The sequence below is a fragment of the Typopeltis vanoorti genome, chromosome 17, assembly GCF_054136105.1.
Source record: "Typopeltis vanoorti isolate ZY-2024b chromosome 17, IOZ_Tvanoo_1.0, whole genome shotgun sequence".
Taxonomy (NCBI): domain Eukaryota; kingdom Metazoa; phylum Arthropoda; class Arachnida; order Uropygi; family Thelyphonidae; genus Typopeltis; species Typopeltis vanoorti.
The window spans coordinates 95378346-95396046 of NC_143565.1; the positions used below are offsets into that span (position 1 = coordinate 95378346).

Below are 17701 nucleotides of genomic sequence, written 5' to 3' on the forward strand. Positions count from 1 at the left end.
AGAGGGACAATCAAAAAAAAGTCGCTTGGAGAAGTCAAAAGTAAAGATAATGCTGATTTGTTTCTACGATTCCAAGGGCATTATCCACAAAGAATTCATTCCGCCTGGCCAAACGGTCAGTGGTGAGTTTTATCTCGAAGTTTTGAAGCAATTGATAATGAGAATTCTTCGCGTACAGCATGAATATCGTGATGCAGGCAGTGGTCACTTTTGCACGATAATGCACCATTTCATCATTCGAACATTGTGAGACAGTTTTTGAGCAAAAACCAAGTTTGTGTATTGGATCACTTGCCATATTCACCTGATTTAGCACCCTTTGACTTCTTTCTCTTCTCCCGACTTCATTTGCCGATGAAAGGAAAGCCATTGAAAACGTTCAAGCAGAAGTAACCACAACCCTCAACAGTATCCCAAAAACTGATATAAAAAAAACTCATTTAACAAATTAATTGACTGTGCCAAACGCTTTATCGAAGCTGAGGGAGAGTACATTGATTGAAATAAATTATTTGAATAATTATAATTGGCCTATGTTTTATTTTCTATCAAAAGTTCGGTTTCTTTTTGGACAGAGGGTGTATACTGCTAGTTTAGCATTTTGTCTGATTTCTCTCTTATTCCATATAAATTTATTCAGCTGGCCTCCCCACCATACCAGCATTACTTATTCTGTTTTCTATTTCTAAATTTAATTTGCCATCTTCACTAAAAACTGCACCTAAATAGTGGAAATATTTTACTTGTTCTGTAGGCTCTCCATTAAGAATGCAGCCGAAGCTTTCTATGTTCCTGCTTATTTTCACGGGTTTTTAGTCTCTATATATTTGTTTTAGTCTTTATATTTGTTACAGCTGTTATTCAGTTTAGTTAGAGAATCCTGGAGACTTGCACTGAGCTATGGAGGCTCAGATTTGAGTCTCCATAGCTCAGTCAGTATAGATGAAGCCCTTTGGTCAGAAAGACCTGAATTTGATTCCTGTTCAAGACATGGGGAACCTTTATCTGGTCTCTTTAAACTGAAGGTGAGTTAGCTGGTCTCATACGGAGGTGGGTGGTTTTTTCACCTGGAAATTCAGGTTTTTTGTCCCCCATGAACACACACACTTCTACAGTCATAAAAATTGTTCCCCCTTTCCCCCGAAACCGGCTTCTGCAACATGCCAGTTGGTTTTACCACAGTCGCATAATCATAGTGGACCCTGCACTAAGTGAGATAAAAGCACTTATAAAGAGGAAGCAGAATTCCAATATCAGGTTTAATATCACCTTTCTTTCATAATGTGATCGATATAGATGATCAATAAGAGTGAAGATAATGTACATCCTTGTGTAACATCTGATTTTACATCATACTATCATCCTAAAGAAAATCTAAATACCATTTTCTATAAAGAAAACCAACACAATGGCAAAATAAAATTTAAAGAATTATTAAAAGAAGAAAGTTTAAAAACATTATACTACAATAGATTAAAACAAAAGTTCCAAGATAACCCATTAAGCAGCGAACAACATGTAGAAGATAACTGGAAGATTTTTAAAACAAATTTAACTGAAATAGCAACAGGAGTATTAGGGGTAAAAAAAAAATACCAAAATCAAGAAGATGGACTCCATAGTTTAATGAAGAAATAAAAATATTAACAAAAGAAAAATATCTACAAATGAAAACAACAAATAATTGGAATGAATATGGGTCAAAGCTGTATAACTGAGAGGAGACCTCCACATAGCCTTTAAAAGAATGCTGAGAACCGACCAGGGCTTCTGACCTAATGTCCAATCCTCAGCTTCTCGTGGTGCACCCTGTTGGGTATCTACCTGGATACTGAACGATCGAGGATGGACTGGCAATTTGGGATTTAGCTGACCAAATTGTATTCTTATTGGCTTAAACCAATATACAAAATGATGGTACAACATGAAAAAATTTTATGCTGGCTGGGGCGTTGCCCGGTTAAACAAGGCCCCCATTGTTTTCACCAGGGGTGAACAGCGAAAGGTCAGCTACTGGAACAAATCTGAACGCACACCCCAACTCAACATCACCAGAGTTAAAGATCAGTACAGTATTGGACATTATAAGAAGCCTGAATGGCTAAAAAATGGAGCTAGCTGAAGAATTACATAAGTACCAGATCAACATAATAGGGGTGACTGAAATAAAAAAAAAGATAAAACCTGGTGAGATCTTTCTGAGCAATAAATACAAAATGTTATATTCAAGAAATGACAATCAAGGAAAAGAAGGAGTAGCCATAGTATTCAACACAAAATATGATGCTAATCTTCTTGAATGGCAGGCAATCTCAAGTAGAGTGATGTGGTAAATATGAGAATGGAGAACTGGACAATGAGACTTATTTGTGCCTATGGTCCGACAGAAGATTCTACTAAGGTACAATTGCAGGAATTTTTTGATGCTTTAGAAAAACCAACTGACACAATGAAAAAGGAAAAGTTGGTCCTTGTTCGGGTTCTAAATAGCAGAGTAGGAAATGATTGTCAGACATACAAAAATATTTTGAGAAGATTTGGAGAAAAGAGCAAAGCTAACAATAATGGCAAATACCTGTTGGATTTCTTCTCAGGACATGGACTGGTTATTACTAACACCATTTTCCAGCATAAAAATGTGCACAAATTCACATGGAGAGAAGAAGCTAGGAATAAGAAAAGTCTCATTGACTATGTTATTGTTGATAGTGATGTTTTCTCCCTGGTGCAGGACATCAGTGTACAGAAGATTTGAAATTGGAAGCGATCACTATTTAGTCTTGAGCAGGATAAAATTGAATTTCATATTGAAAAGAATAACATGTAAGAAAGTTTTAAAGTGAATAAAAGTTGAGCAGCTCTCAAATATGAACTGTAGACTAAAATACACAAAGATTATTCAAGAAAAAATGAAAGTGTTTGAGAACAGGAACCAAACCTTTGAGGTTCAGTGGCAAGCCTTGAAGAAAACCCTGATTGATTCAGCCAGAAAGGCATGTAGTGAGGTTGTCTGCAAGGAATGAAAAATCAGAACTGCATGGTGGACACAGGAAGTTAAAGAGGCAGTGAAGGAAAAGAAGAAAGCATATCAAAAGTTCCTGGCAAATAAGTCAGCTTTTGCTCTTAGAGAATACAGAGACAAATGTAAGAAAGCGAAACACTGTGTAAAACTAGCTAAACAAAAGTCATGGGAGGACTTTGGCAAGAACATAGAAAATAAATATCAAGAAGGTGCCAAATATCCTGGAGGTTGTTGAAGAATCTCAGAAATGGAGGAAAGAGTGCTGTAAAGATTAGAGATGATAAAGGTGACATGAGAAGGAGAAAAAGATATCCTTGAAGTATGGAGTAATTACTTTGAAAAATTGCTAAATGAAACAAGCAGTGATATCACAGTGGTAAAAAACACTCAACAGACATACAGTCAGATATACATATCCATTCTTGAAGTAGAAAAAGCCATCAAAGGCTTGAAATGTGGAAAGGCAGCAGGAGTAGATGATATTTGACCAGAAATGCTGAAGTATGGTGTTATAAAAGACTTACAGTGGCTGCACTGCATAGTTCAGAAAGTTTGGACAGAGGGATGAATTCCCGATGATTGGAGTAGAGCTCTCATAGTACCCATATATAAAAAGGGAAATAAAACTGAATGTGAGAATTACAGGGGTATTTCCTTACTGAGTGTGCTTGGTGAGATTTATGCAAGTATACTTGAGAAAAACGGTTGAGAAGAATTGTGGAAGATAAGCTTGGTGAAGAACAAGCTGGATTCAGGGCAAATAGAGGTTGTCAGGATCAGATCTTCACTTTACGACAATTAGTCAAGAAAGCATGGGAATATAACAGAGATCTGTATTTAAGTTTTGTCGATTTGGAAAAGGCGTATGACAAGGTACCAAGAGAAAAGCTATTCAATGCGCTGCAGTTATATGGTGTGAATGGGGCATTATATCAAGCAATACTTAGTCTTTATTTGAATTGTAAGTCAGCAGTTAGAATTGAAGGAAGTACAGGAAGATGGTTTAATGTTAAATCTGGTGTGAGACAAGGCTGTGCATTATCCCCTCTGTTATTCATTATCTATATGGATCATATTATGAAGGAAAGTGGTATTAAACATGATATCAGAATTGGAGATGTCAGATCTTTGCTTTATGCGGACGATGTTATACTTCTAAATAAATCCGCTATGAGTTTGCAAGATTTCCTGACTAAATTGAATAACTGTTGTAATATATATGGAATGTGAAGGTCAGCATTAAAAAGACAACCAAAATAGGTAGAATTGTTGAAAATGTCAACTGTGTTTTGAATGGGGAACCTGTGGAACAAGTAAAACATTTCAGCTACTTAGGCACAATTTTTAGTGAAGATGGTAAATTTAATATGGAAATAGACAACAAAATCGACAAAGCTGGTATCGTTGGAAGTCAATTGAATAAATTCATATGGAATAAGAGAGAAATTAGTCGGGACACTAAATTAGCTGTATACAAGACAGTGTTCAAACCAGGTTTAACTTATGGATCTGAGAGCTGGGTCAGAAGTAAAACACTTAACCAAAGACTGGAGTCCTGAGAAAGATTATAGGCGTGAACAGATGGCATCAGTGGTAATATCATATTAAAAACAGGGATATTAGGAAAGAACTTGACATTGTCAGCATCCAGGAATGCGTTAGCAGAGCTAATCTCCGGTGGTATGGTCACTTAAACAGAATGGGCGAAGAAAGATTAGCAAAACAAGTGTTCTCTGCCAAGTTAGCAGCAAAACGACCCAGAGGAAGCAAGATATAGGTGGATTGATATGGTACAAAGTACCTTAGACAATAGAAATATAAGATCTGATAATGTTGGAGTCTTCACAAGTAACAGACTGATTTGGAGAAAAATTGTAGATAGGAAGTTAGTAATGATGTAAATTTTTCATGTAGTACTATCATATCCTGTACACCCCTTGAGGGTACATGTCAGGAATTTGATGATGATATAAAGAAATAAAGTTAATCAAAAGAAAATAGAAAGCAAAAATCAGTTTTTGGAATCATATACAAAAGAACTTGAACATGATTTCTATGGTATACAGAAACAAAGTTTTTAATATCACTGCAGATTTATTAATACACAAAAGAAGGAAGAAGCAGAATATATCCCAATATTAAAAGTAGAAATAGAGGAATTAAAAAATTATTTTAAAAACCTTTATAACCAAACAGTTGAAACAAAAGTAGAACTAGGTAAACAAACAAATCAAGAAGAAGAAATAAATACAACAGAAATGAAAATTGGAATAACAGAAATTGAAAATGCAATTAAAAAATTAAAAAATAGAAAATCATCAGGTCTAGATAATATCAATAATGAATTATTAAAAAATGGTAAATAAATTACAATTCAGAGTTCAACATCATCATCATCAAATTCCTGCCATGTACCCTCAAGGGGTGTACAGGATATGACAGTACTACATGAAAAAATTACATCATTACTAACTTCCTATCTACAATTTTCCTCCAAATCAGTCTGTTACTTGTCAAGACTCCAACATTATCAGATCTTATATTTCTATCGTCTAAGGCACTTTGTACCGTATCAATCCACCTATATCTTGGTCTTCCTCTCAGTCGTTTTCCTGCCAACCTGGCAGAGAACACTTGTTTTGCTAATCTTTCTTTGCCCATTCTGTTTAAGTGACCATACCACCTGAGATTAGCTCTGCTAACGCATTCCTGGATGCTGACAATGTCGAGTTCTTTCCTAATATCCTCATTTTTAATATGATATTGCCATTGATGCCATCTGTTCACGCCTCTCATCTTTCTCAGGACTCTCATATCTGCGGTCTCTAGTCTTTGGTCCAGTGTTTTACTTCTGACCCAGCTCTCAGATCCATAAGTTAAAACTGGTTTGAATACTGTCTTGTATACAGCTAATTTAGTGTTCCGACTAATTTAACTCTTATTCCATATGAATTTATTCAGTTGACCTCCCACCATACCAGCTTTCCTGATTCTGTTGTCTATTTCTATATTCAATTTACCATCTTCAGTAAAAATCGTGCCTAAGTAGCTGAAATGTTTTACTTGTTCCACAGGTTCTCCATTCACAACACAGTTTACATTTTCGATGATTCTGCCTATTTTCATTGTCTTTGTCTTTTTATTGCTGACCTTCATACCATATCTATTACAACAGCTATTCAATTTAGTCAGAGAATCTTGCAGACTTGTAGCAGATTTATTTAGAAGTATAACATCGTCTGCATAAAGCAAAGAGCTGACATTAACATCTCCAATTTTTATATCATGTTTAATACCACTTTCCTTCATAATGTGATCCATATAGATAATGAATAACAGAGGGGATAATGTACATCCTTGTCTCACACCAGATTTAACATTAAACCATCTTCCTGTACTTCCTTCAATTCTAACTGCTGACTCACAACTCAAATAAAGACTAAGTGTTGCTTGATATAATGCCCCATTCACACCATATAACTGCAGTGTATTGAATAGCTTCTCTCTTGGCACCTTGTCATATTCCTTTTCCAAATCGACAAAACTTAAATACAGATCTTTGTTATATTCCCTTGCTTTCTCGATTATTAGTCGTAATGTGAAGATCTGATCCTGACAGCCTCTATTTGGCCTGAATCCGGCTTGTTCTTTACCAAGCTTTTCTTCCACAATTCTTCTCAACCATTTCTCAAGTATACTAGTATAAATCTTACTAGAAACACTCAGTAGGGAAATACCTCTGTAATTCTCACATTCAGTTTTATTTCCCATTTTATATATGGGTACTATGAGAGCTCTACTCCAATCATCGGGAATTCGTCCCTCTGTCCAGGCTTTCTGAACTATGCAGTGCAGCCACTGTAAGACTTTTATACCACCATACTTCAGCATTTCTGGTCGAATATCATCTATTCCTGCTGCCTTTCCACATTTTAAGCCTTTGATGGCTATTTCTACTTCAAGTATGGATGTGTATTCCTGACTGCATGCCAGGTCAGTGTTTTTTATCACTGTGCTTTGATCACTGCTTGTTTCATTTAGCAGTTTTTCAAAGTAATTACTCCATACTTCAAGATTATCTTTTTCTACCATTTTCATATCACCTTTATCATCTCTAACTACGTTTACAGCACTCTTTCTTCCATTCCTAAGCTTCTTCAACAACCTCCAGAATATTTGGCTGCCTTCTTGATAGTTATTTTCTATATTCTTGCCAAAGTCCTCCCATGACTTTTGTTTAGCTAGTTTTACGCACTGTTTAGCTTTCTTACATTTGTCTCTGTATTCTGTAAGAGTAAAAGCTGACTTATTTGCCAGGAACTTTTGATATGCTTTCTTCTTTTCCTTCACTGCCTCTTTAACTTCCTGTGTCCACTAGGTAGTTCTGATTTTTTTATCCTTGCACACAACCTCACCACATGCCTCTCTGGCAGAATCAATCAATGCTTTCTTCAGAGTTTGCCACTGAATATCCAAGGTTTGATTCCTGTTCTCAAACTCTTTCATTTTCTTTTCAATAATCTTTCTGTATTTTAGTCTACAGTTCACATCTGAGAGCTGCTCAACTTTTATTCGCTTTAAAACTTTCTTACATGTTATTCTTTTCAATATGAAATTCAATTTTATCCTGCTCAAGACTAAATAGTGATCACTTCCAATTTCAAATCCTCTGTACACTCTGGTGTCCTGCACCAGGGAGAAAACATCACTATCAACAATAACATAGTCAATGAGACTTTTCTTATTCCTAACCTCTTCTCTCCATGTGAATTTGTGCACATTTTTATGTTGGAACATGGTGTTAGTAATAACCAGTTCCATGTCCTGAGCAGAAATCCAAAAAGTATTTGCCATTATTATTCGCTTTGCTCTTTTCTCCAAATTTTCCCAAAATATTTTTGTATGTCTCATAATCATTTCCTACTCTGCTATTTAGATCCCCAACAAGGACTAACTTTTCCTTTTTCATTGTGTCAGTTGCTTTTTCTAAAGCGTCAAAAAATTACTCCACTTCTACCTTAGTAGAACCTTCTGTTGGGACCATAGGCACAAATAAGTCTCATTGTCCTGTTCCCCATTCTCATATTTGCCCACATTACTCTACTTGAGACTGACTGCCATTCAAGAAGATTAGCCTCGTATTTTGTGTTGAATACTATGGCTACTCCTTGTTTTCCTTGATTGTCATTGCCTGAATATAACATTTTGTATTTATTGCTCAGAAAGATCTCACCAGTTTTGGTCTTTTTTGTTTCAGTCACCCCTATTATGTCGATCTGGTACTTATCTAATTCCTCAGCTAGCTCCATTTCTTTGTCATTCAGGTTTCTTACGTTGATAGTACCGATCTTTAACAATGGTGATGTTCAGTTGGGGTTTGTTTTCAGATTTGTTCCATTAGCTGACTTTTCGCTGTTTGCCCTGGTTCCCAGGCAAAAACAACAGGGGCCTTGTTTAAAAGGCGATGCCCCAGCCATCATGAAATTTTGTCATGTTGTACCATCATTTTGTATTTTGGTTTAACCAATAAGAATACAATTTGGTCGGCTAAATCCCAAATTGCCAGCCCATCCTCATTCGATCAGTATATAGGTAGATACCCAACCGGGTGCACCATGAGAAGGTGAGGATTGGACATTAGGTCAGAAGCCCCTGGTCGGTTCTCCACATTCCTTTAAAGGCTATGTGGAGGTTTCCTCTCAGTTATACAGCTTTGACCCTTAATTCAGAGTTTAAACATTATATTCAACCAAATAATAAATACAAAAAAGATACTGGTAGAATGGAAGAAAAGTATAACAATACTAATATTTAAAAAAGGAGATAAAAAAAAAACAACCTAGAAAATTATAGAGGGATAAATTCATTAAAAGTACTAACAACAATCCATCCTAAATAATAAAATAAAGGAAATTTTAATCTATTAGATGAACAAGAAGGTTTCAGAAAAGATAGATCATGTACAGATGCAATATTCATAATCAGACAATTGATAGAGAAAACAATAGAATACAATAAGAAACTATTTATATGCTTTATAGACCTGGAAAAAGTATTTGACAAAATATTAATTCAGGATGTAATTGAAATATTGCAGAAAAGAAAAGCAGCAGAAAACATAATACAAATAATTAAAGAAATATATGATGATAATAGCTGTATAATAAAAACACAAGGAAAAATAAGTAAAGAGATACAAATAGTGATGGCATTAGACAAGGAGACTCTTTAAGTCCAGCAATATTCAGTATAATAATGGTGAAATTATACAGAAAGTTAATAAAATGCAGGAGTGAAAATGAACAGTAGAATAATAACTATATGTTATGCAGATGATGTAATATTAATTGCAGAAGAAAACGAAACTCAGCTACAAATATTACTACATACATTTAATAAAGCAGCAAAATTGTATAATATGAAGATATCAAAAACTAAAACAAAATGTATGACAATATCACAAGAACCACAAAGATGCAAATTAGAATTGGAAGGTACTGTTATTGAACAAAACGAATTACAACTATTTAGGTATACAACTGAACTGTGAAGGAAGGCCACATCTAGAAGTCAGAGAACAAGTTGCAAAAGCTGCAAGAATATCGGGATGCTTGAACAAAATAATGTGGAAAAATAATAAACATCTTAGAGTAGAGACAAAAACCATAATTTATAAAGCAGTAATCAGGCCTATTATGACATATAATGCAGAAACAAGACACATGTTAAACACAGGTGAAATTAATATATTAAGAAAAATAGTAAATAAAACTAGATTAGATTTAAATAAAATAAAAAATTCAGTTATAAGAAAGCAGTGTGAAATACAAGCAATAAAAATTGGGTAGCAATCCAAAGAATAAAATGGATTGAACATGTGGAAAGAAGTGAAGATAGAATAATAAAACAAGTCTATAGTTGGAAACCAAAGAATAAGAGAAGAACAGGAAGACCTAGAAAAAGATTAAAAGATACTATTGTCGCAACAGATACTACATCTAATGCGTGAAGAAGAAAACCATCTTCCTATATTTCTTTTAATTCTAACTACTGACTCTAAATTGCTCTATAATTTTCCATTTATTCCATATAACTATAGTGTTTCCTTGGGCACCTTGTTTGTATACTATTTTCAGATCTATAAAACTCAATTGCAGATCCTTGTCATACTCCCATGATTTCTCAGTTATTTGTCATAAAGTCAAAATCTGATCCTGACATCCTCTATTTGGCCTGAATCCATTTTATCCTTCTCCTACTAAAGTAGACCAGATAACATATTTTACAGATATAGTACTGAAAGTAATTATTTCATGTTTAATGTGGGGGGGGGGTATAACGAGTCCTAAACTCATACACCTCAGTATTGAGATTCATTGTTTTGTCAGATGCCTATTTCCAATGTGCAGTGTATTGAATATGAACTTTTATTAGTTTGAAGTTCAAAGTCATTATATTGAATATGGACATAATGAGTTTGAAGTTATATGATTTACTTCATATGCCATTTTAGTTAAAACTGTGTGTTGCACTTCACTGACATCTCCCGTATACATATATTTTTGAAATTCCATATCCATCATTTGTAAGCCTTTGTTTACATTTTTTTTTTTTTTTTTTTTTTTTTTCATCTTGCAAATTTCTTCTGGAATTTACAGTAGTTGTAGCACAATTATATATGCACCATCACAATCTTGGTGTATTCCTGAACAACCACAACTTCATCATCAAATTCCTGCCATGCACCCTCAAGGGGTTTACAGGATATGATAGTAATACATGAAAAAAATTACATCATTACTAACTTGCTATCTACAATTTTCCTCCAAATCAGTCTGTTACTTGTCAAGACTCCAACATTATCAGATCTTATATTTCTGTCGTCTAAGGTGCTTTGTACCGTATCAATCGCCCTATATCTTGGTCTTCCTCTGGGTCGTTTTGCTGCCAACCTGGCAGAGAACACTTGTTTTGCTAATCTTTCTTTGCCCATTCTGTTTAAGTGATCATACCACTTGAGATTAGCTCTGCTAACGCATTCCTGGATGTTGACAATATCAAGTTCTTTCCTAATATCCTCGTTTTTAATATGATATTGCCATTGATGCCATCTGTTCATGCTTTTAACCTTTCTCAGGACTCTCATATCTGCGGTCTCTAGTCTTTGGTCAAATGTTTTACTTCTGACCCAGCTCTCAGATCCATAAGTTAAAACTGGTTTGAATACTGTCTTGTATACAGCTAATTTAGTGTTCCGACTAATTTAACTCTTATTCCATATGAATTTATTCAATTGACTTCCCATCATACCAACTTTGTTGATTCTGTTGTCAATTTCTATATTTAATTTACCATCTTCAGTAAAAATCGTGCCTAAGTAGCTGAAATATTTTACTTGTTCCACAGGTTCTCCATTCACAACACAGATGACATTTTCAATGATTCTGCCTATTTTCATTGTCTTTGTCTTTTTATTGCTGACCTTCATACCATATCTATTACAACAGCTATTCAGTTTAGTCAGAGAATCTTGCAGACTTGTAGCGGATTTATTTAGAAGTATAACATCATCTGCATAAAGCAAGGAGCTGACATTAACATCTTCAATTTTGATATCATGCTCAATACCACTTTCCTTCATAATATGATCCATATAGATAATGAATAACAGAGGGGATAATGTACATCCTTGTCTCACACCAGATTTAACATTAAACCATCTTCCTGTACTTCCTTCAATTCTAACTGCTGACTTACAACTCAAATAAAGACTAAGTATTGCTTGATATAATGCCCCATTCACACCATATAACTGCAGCACATTGAATAGCTTTTCTCTTGGCACCTTGTCATATGCCTTTTCCAAATCGACAAAACTTAAATACAGATCTCTGTTATATTCCCGTGCTTTCTCGACTAATTGTCGTAAAGTGAAGATCTGATCCTGACAGCCTCTATTTGGCCTGAATCCAGCTTGTTCTTCACCAAGCTTTTCTTCCACCATTCTTCTCACCCGTTTCTCAAGTATACTTGCGTAGATCTTGCCAGGAACACTCAGTTGAACACCCAGGAATATGGGTACTATGAGCTCTACTCCAATGATCGGGAATTCACCCTCTGTTCAGGCTTTCTGAACTATGCAGTGCAGCCACTGTAAGACTTTTATACCACCATACTTCAGCATTTCTGGTCGAATATCATCTACTCCTGCTGCCTTCCCACATTTCAAGCCTTTGATGGCTTTTCTACTTCACGAATGGATATGTATTCCTGACTGCATGCCTGGGCAGTTTTTTTTACCACTGTGCTGTCATCACTGTTTCATTTAGCAGTTTTTCAAAGTATCTTTAATGATATCTTTTTCTCCCGTTCTCATGTCACCTTTATCATCTCTAACTCCTTTTACAGCACTCTTTCCTCCATTCCTAAGCTTCTTCAACAACCTCCAGAATATTTTGCCCTTCTTGATATTTATTTTCTATATTCTTACCAAAGTCCTACCATGACTTTGTTTAACTAGTTTTACACAGTGTTTAGCATTCTTGCATTTGTCTGTATATTCTCTAAGAGCACAAGCTGACTTATTTGCAAGGAACTTTTGATATGCTTTCTTCTTTTCCTTCACTGCCTCTTTGACTTCCAGTGTCCACCATGGATTTCTAATTTTTCTGTCCGTGCAGACAACTTCACCACATGCCTCTCTAGCTGAATCAATCAGGGTTTTCTTCAGAGTTTGCCACTGAATCTCCCAGGTTTGATTCCTGTTCTCAAACTCTTTCATTTTTTCTTCAATAATCTTTGTGTATTTTAGTCTACAGTTCACATCTGAGAGCTGCTCAACTTTTATTCGCTTTGAAACTTTCTTACATGTTATTCTTTTCAATATGAAATTCAATTTTATCCTGCTCAAGACTAAATAGTGATCACTTCCAATTTCAAATCCTCTGTACACTCTGGTGTACTGCACCATGGAGAAAACATCACTATCAACAATAACATAGTCAATGAGACTTTTCTTATTCCTTGCCTCTTCTCTCCATGTGAATTTATGCAAATTTTTGTGTTGGAACATGGTGTTAGTAATAACCAGTACATGTCCTGAGCAGAAATCCAACATATATTTGCCATTGTTATTAGCTTTGCTCTTTTCTCCAAATTTTCCCAAAATATTTTTGTATGTCTCACAATCATTTCCTACTCTGGTATTTAGATACCGAACAAGGACCAACTTTTCCTTTTTTCGTTGTATCAGTTGTGTCAGTTGCTTTATCTAAAGCATCAAAAAATCCCTGCACTTCTACCTTAGTAGAACCTTCTGTCGGACCATAGGCACAAATAAGTCTCATTGTTCAGTTCTCCATTCTCATATTTGCCTAATTACTCTACCTGAGACTGCCTGCCATTCAAGAAGATTAGCCTTGTATTTTGTGTTGAATACTATGGCTACTCCTTCTTTTCCTTGATTGTCATTTCTTGAATATAACATTTTGTATTTATTGTTTAGAAAGATCTCACCAGTTTTTGTCTTTTTTGTTTCAGTCACTCCTATTATGTCGATCTGGTAATTATCTAATTCCTCAGCTAGCTCCATTTCTTTGCCATTCAGGCTTCTTATGTTGATAGTACCGATCTTTAACTCTGGTGATGTTGAGTTGGGGTTTGTTTTCAGATTTGTTCCAGTAGCTGACTTTTCGCTGTTCGCCCTGGTTCCCTGGCAAAAACAGCGGTGGAGGGGGCTTGTTTAACTGGGCGACGCCCCAGCCTGCATGAAATTTTGTCATGTTGTACCATCATTTTTTATTTTGGTTTAACAAAATAAGAATACAATTTGGTCGGCTGAATCCCAAATTCCCAGCCCATCCTCGTTCGTTCATTATCCAAGTAGATACCCAACAGGGTGCACCACGAGAAGGTGAGGATTGGACATTAGGTCAGATGCTGTCAGTTCTCCGCACTCTTTTTAAGGCTATGTGGAAGTCTCCTCTCAGTTATACAGCTTTGACCCTTAAGCACCCCTACAACCATAACTTACACATGGATATGTTTAAACTATTTTTGTAGCCATTTCTTATTTTAATTTCAATTTTTCTGCTACCTCCAGAAATTTCCTTGACTTTGTTTATTAAGAGATAACTGCTTGTTACTTATAATTCTGCAGACTTTACATGTAGACACAGTTTAAAAATGATTTAATTAAGATTATTTACAAATATTTTGACTCATGGATCATCATCAGTGTAATACAGTTGAAATAAAAGAAAATTTTAACAACAATGAAGGTATATGAAGAATGGAATCTGTCTCTCTCCATAAATGCAGTTTTGAGACATCCAGGTAAAAATTGATGCTGTTGGGATCAAATGAAGTTTGTGTGCATGTTTTCAATAACACACACACACACAAAAAAACATGTACATGTAATAAAAACTTATAACTTAACAGTATAGTTCTTAATAAGAATTTCCCAGATTTTTGGCACAGAGAGTGTCATTAAGGTTGAGATTTGTGCTATGTAAAAGTATTTCAGAATTTTCTTAATCTCAAATCTCATCCTTAATGATGGACTCTCCATACCAAAAATCTGGGAAATTCTTATTAAGAACTATACTATTTAGTTATATACTTTTTTATTATGCACACACACGCACATTTTTTTTTTAAATCACATGAATAGTATCAGTTTTTACCTGGCTGTTTCGCAACTGTATATAAAGAGAAATTCCATTCTCCATACATCTTCATTGTTTATTATTATTATTATTATTTATTTATTTAATTTCCAATTGTATTACACTAATTGTAATCAATTTGTCTTAATTCAATAAGTTTTCAGTAGTGTCTATGTGTAACTTATGCAGAATTTCCTTTACTTGTTTCTTTCTAGTATAGGTAAGTTCATTGTCCAGTTTTCTGTTTTAATGTTTTCTTCTGTTATGCTGCTTGCTTCAGTCACTAATAATATAAAATATTCAATTTATAGAGAGTGGGGAAAGGACAAGAGGGCATCCTTGGAAGCTGAGAATGAAGTCCGCCTGTGAAGGTTAGATTTTTCTCTCAGAGGGTGGTGTGTGATTGGAATGGATTGCCTTTGGATGTTGTGAGTGCAAGCAGTGTGAATGAATTCAAGAATAAGTATGATAACTGGTGTGTGTAGCATGTGGCCTCCCTCGATGAATCTCTGACTCCCTGGAGGTCTCTCTCAATAATAATAATCATAATAATATACTTTTTGTATATATTACAGTATAACAAATTATCTTCTTAACTTTCTGTCAGTGAGGTAGAAAAATTCATAAAGGCCAATACAGTAAGATTAGAAGAAGAAAAATGGCTGTGTCCGTTATCTGGAAAAAAATTCAAATCAGCTGAATTTGTTCAAAAACATATAATCAATAAATTTGGTTCTAAAATAGAGGAGGTGAAGGAGGAGGTAAGTATATTTTAATATGCACATGATAAAACTTTATAAACCAAAAAGTTGTTTTTTCAGACAGTACTGCTCTTGAAGTTCCTCAAGGATTATGCTTGAGATCATAGCTATTCTGTCTTGAACATTTTTAACTGAATATCAAATGTAATACTGAATTATCTATGGGGATGTTTGTTCTATCAAGATCACTTTCTAATAACATTATCCAATTAATCAATAATTGATAATAGTTTGAAGTTCCTGTCGAGTCATTGGTATCTCCCTTTCTCTGTAATATCAGATCTGAACTTAGCATATTCAGTATATTCCATTCCTCACCCCCTGCTTGAAGAGTAATGGCATCGCATCTAATGTTTTTCCCCTTCAGTTTTCTTGTTCATCGTCTGCTGATGACCCTGAGTTCCCCCATTGTGTTGTATACAATGGTGTTTTTCCAACATATATCCATTACATTTTTTTTTAATCAATAATTAAATTCTTTATACTAATTTGTGTTTCTCACTTCATCTTATATAGTAGACTGTGATCAACATACATGAAATCTGTGTTAATATTTTCGAGAGAAGTGCAATTTTTGGTAACTTATCCGCAGACACTCATTTTTCTGAAATCCATACCTAAATGTGCATTTATGAATAATCATTTCCTTCCTACCAACTAGTGCACATTCTTGCTCTATTCCATATTTAGTGTAATACCATGGTTTCCAAATAACTTGGCTCTCTTTGTTTGAAGTCCATTCATATCATTCAAAGAGGAAGTTCTTGATTTGCTGACTTACTAGAGTTCTGCAATGCAATGAGGGTGATGCAAGAGTGAGGAATGGAAAACCATATATTACATAATTATGCATTTTGTCAAGGAACATGATAGGAAGCTATCATATCATTCCCTATCTCTCTCAAGATTAATGCAATCATCAAGTAATTGCATTTTTCTTCCATCATCACTATATAAATTAACATATATACAGGTATCCCTCGATTAACGCGGTTAATTAATCCCTCGATGTTACCGCATTAATCAAGTCTAATAATCAATGGTAAAAATTACAATTCGTCCATGATCGATTTCTGTATTAATAATTCGTTTTATATGGTACTCTTTTAGGAAAGATAAAAAATGAATTCAAAGTAAACGTTTAATAAATCCTTGTACCTACATTATTTACTGCAATATTTTTTTATCAAAAGAAGTTATCGTTTGAACAGTTTTAGTTTTTTCCTTATCGGCATAAATTCTATGATAACAAGCAAAATGACTCTCTAGACCTCGGCAAACAAGCAATAAGACATAAAGAAAAAACACTGCAAATATAATACATGATGGTACAAATTACGTGGACATTGAATCCAACATTATTTCATAGCCGAATATAGAAATTACAAGAGTTTCGTGCCGAATGTATAGAAACTAAACGTTTCGGTGGATGCAATCATAAGCAACCTTATGGGCAACTCGTAGTAAAGGTGGAGTAAGCTACAGTTCACTTTCCTTAGTATTTTCCATATTGTAAAGCACATCTCCTAGAGGACATGTATGATAAATAAGCCTTTGGTGCTCTATTTCAGTAATACATGATGGTTTATTTATTTTCAGTTACAATCTAGAAATTATTGAACAAAGAATTAAACAAAAAACTAAACCATGCTATAGTGACATCGGAGGTCGCAGTATTATTGTTATTATTGTTCCGGGCAACTCCATGGAGTCGACAGACTCATCGAGGGAGGCCATAACATCATGTCAAGAACAACTATTCGACATTGACACAGTATCTATCATACCTTGCCTTGAACTCATTCACGGTCATAGCCCCACAACAGACTCTGGAAGCTTATTCCACTCATTCACCACTCTCCAAGTAAAAAACCTAGCTCTAACTCCCTTGTCAACCACGCTCTTGCCCAGCTTCCATGCATGGTCCCTAGTCCTCCCACCACCAGTCATATTTTCAAAAATATCTTCTGGATCAATCTTATAGAAACTCTTCAGTAATTTGAATGGCTCAATCTATCATCCCTCCTTCGCCTATCGTCCAATCTCTGCAACCTACAAATCTTCAACCTATTCTCATAAGGTTCATTCCACAGACCTTCTATCATCTTGGTCACTCGTCTCTGGATCCTCTCCACTTCCTCCCCATCACGAAGAAACCCTGGTGCCCATAACTGGGCACAGTAGTCCAGATGGGGTCTTATCAAGGCTCGATACAGAGGAACAACAACTTGTTTGTCTCTGCATGTTAA

General features: G+C 35.0%; 1 protein-coding gene across 7 annotated transcripts in view; it reads left to right on the forward strand.

The window, feature by feature from the left end:
* The window catches only part of LOC150097660 (serrate RNA effector molecule homolog B-like), a 335617-nt gene that overhangs the window by 273306 nt on the left and 44610 nt on the right, over window positions 1–17701 (forward strand). For all 7 annotated transcript variants that reach the window (XM_090407120.1, XM_090407123.1, XM_090407118.1 and 4 more), the window contains one exon: window positions 15299–15452. In XM_090407120.1, coding sequence (XP_090263246.1) covers window positions 15299–15452 — 154 coding nt within the window. The remainder of the gene's footprint in view (window positions 1–15298; window positions 15453–17701) is intronic.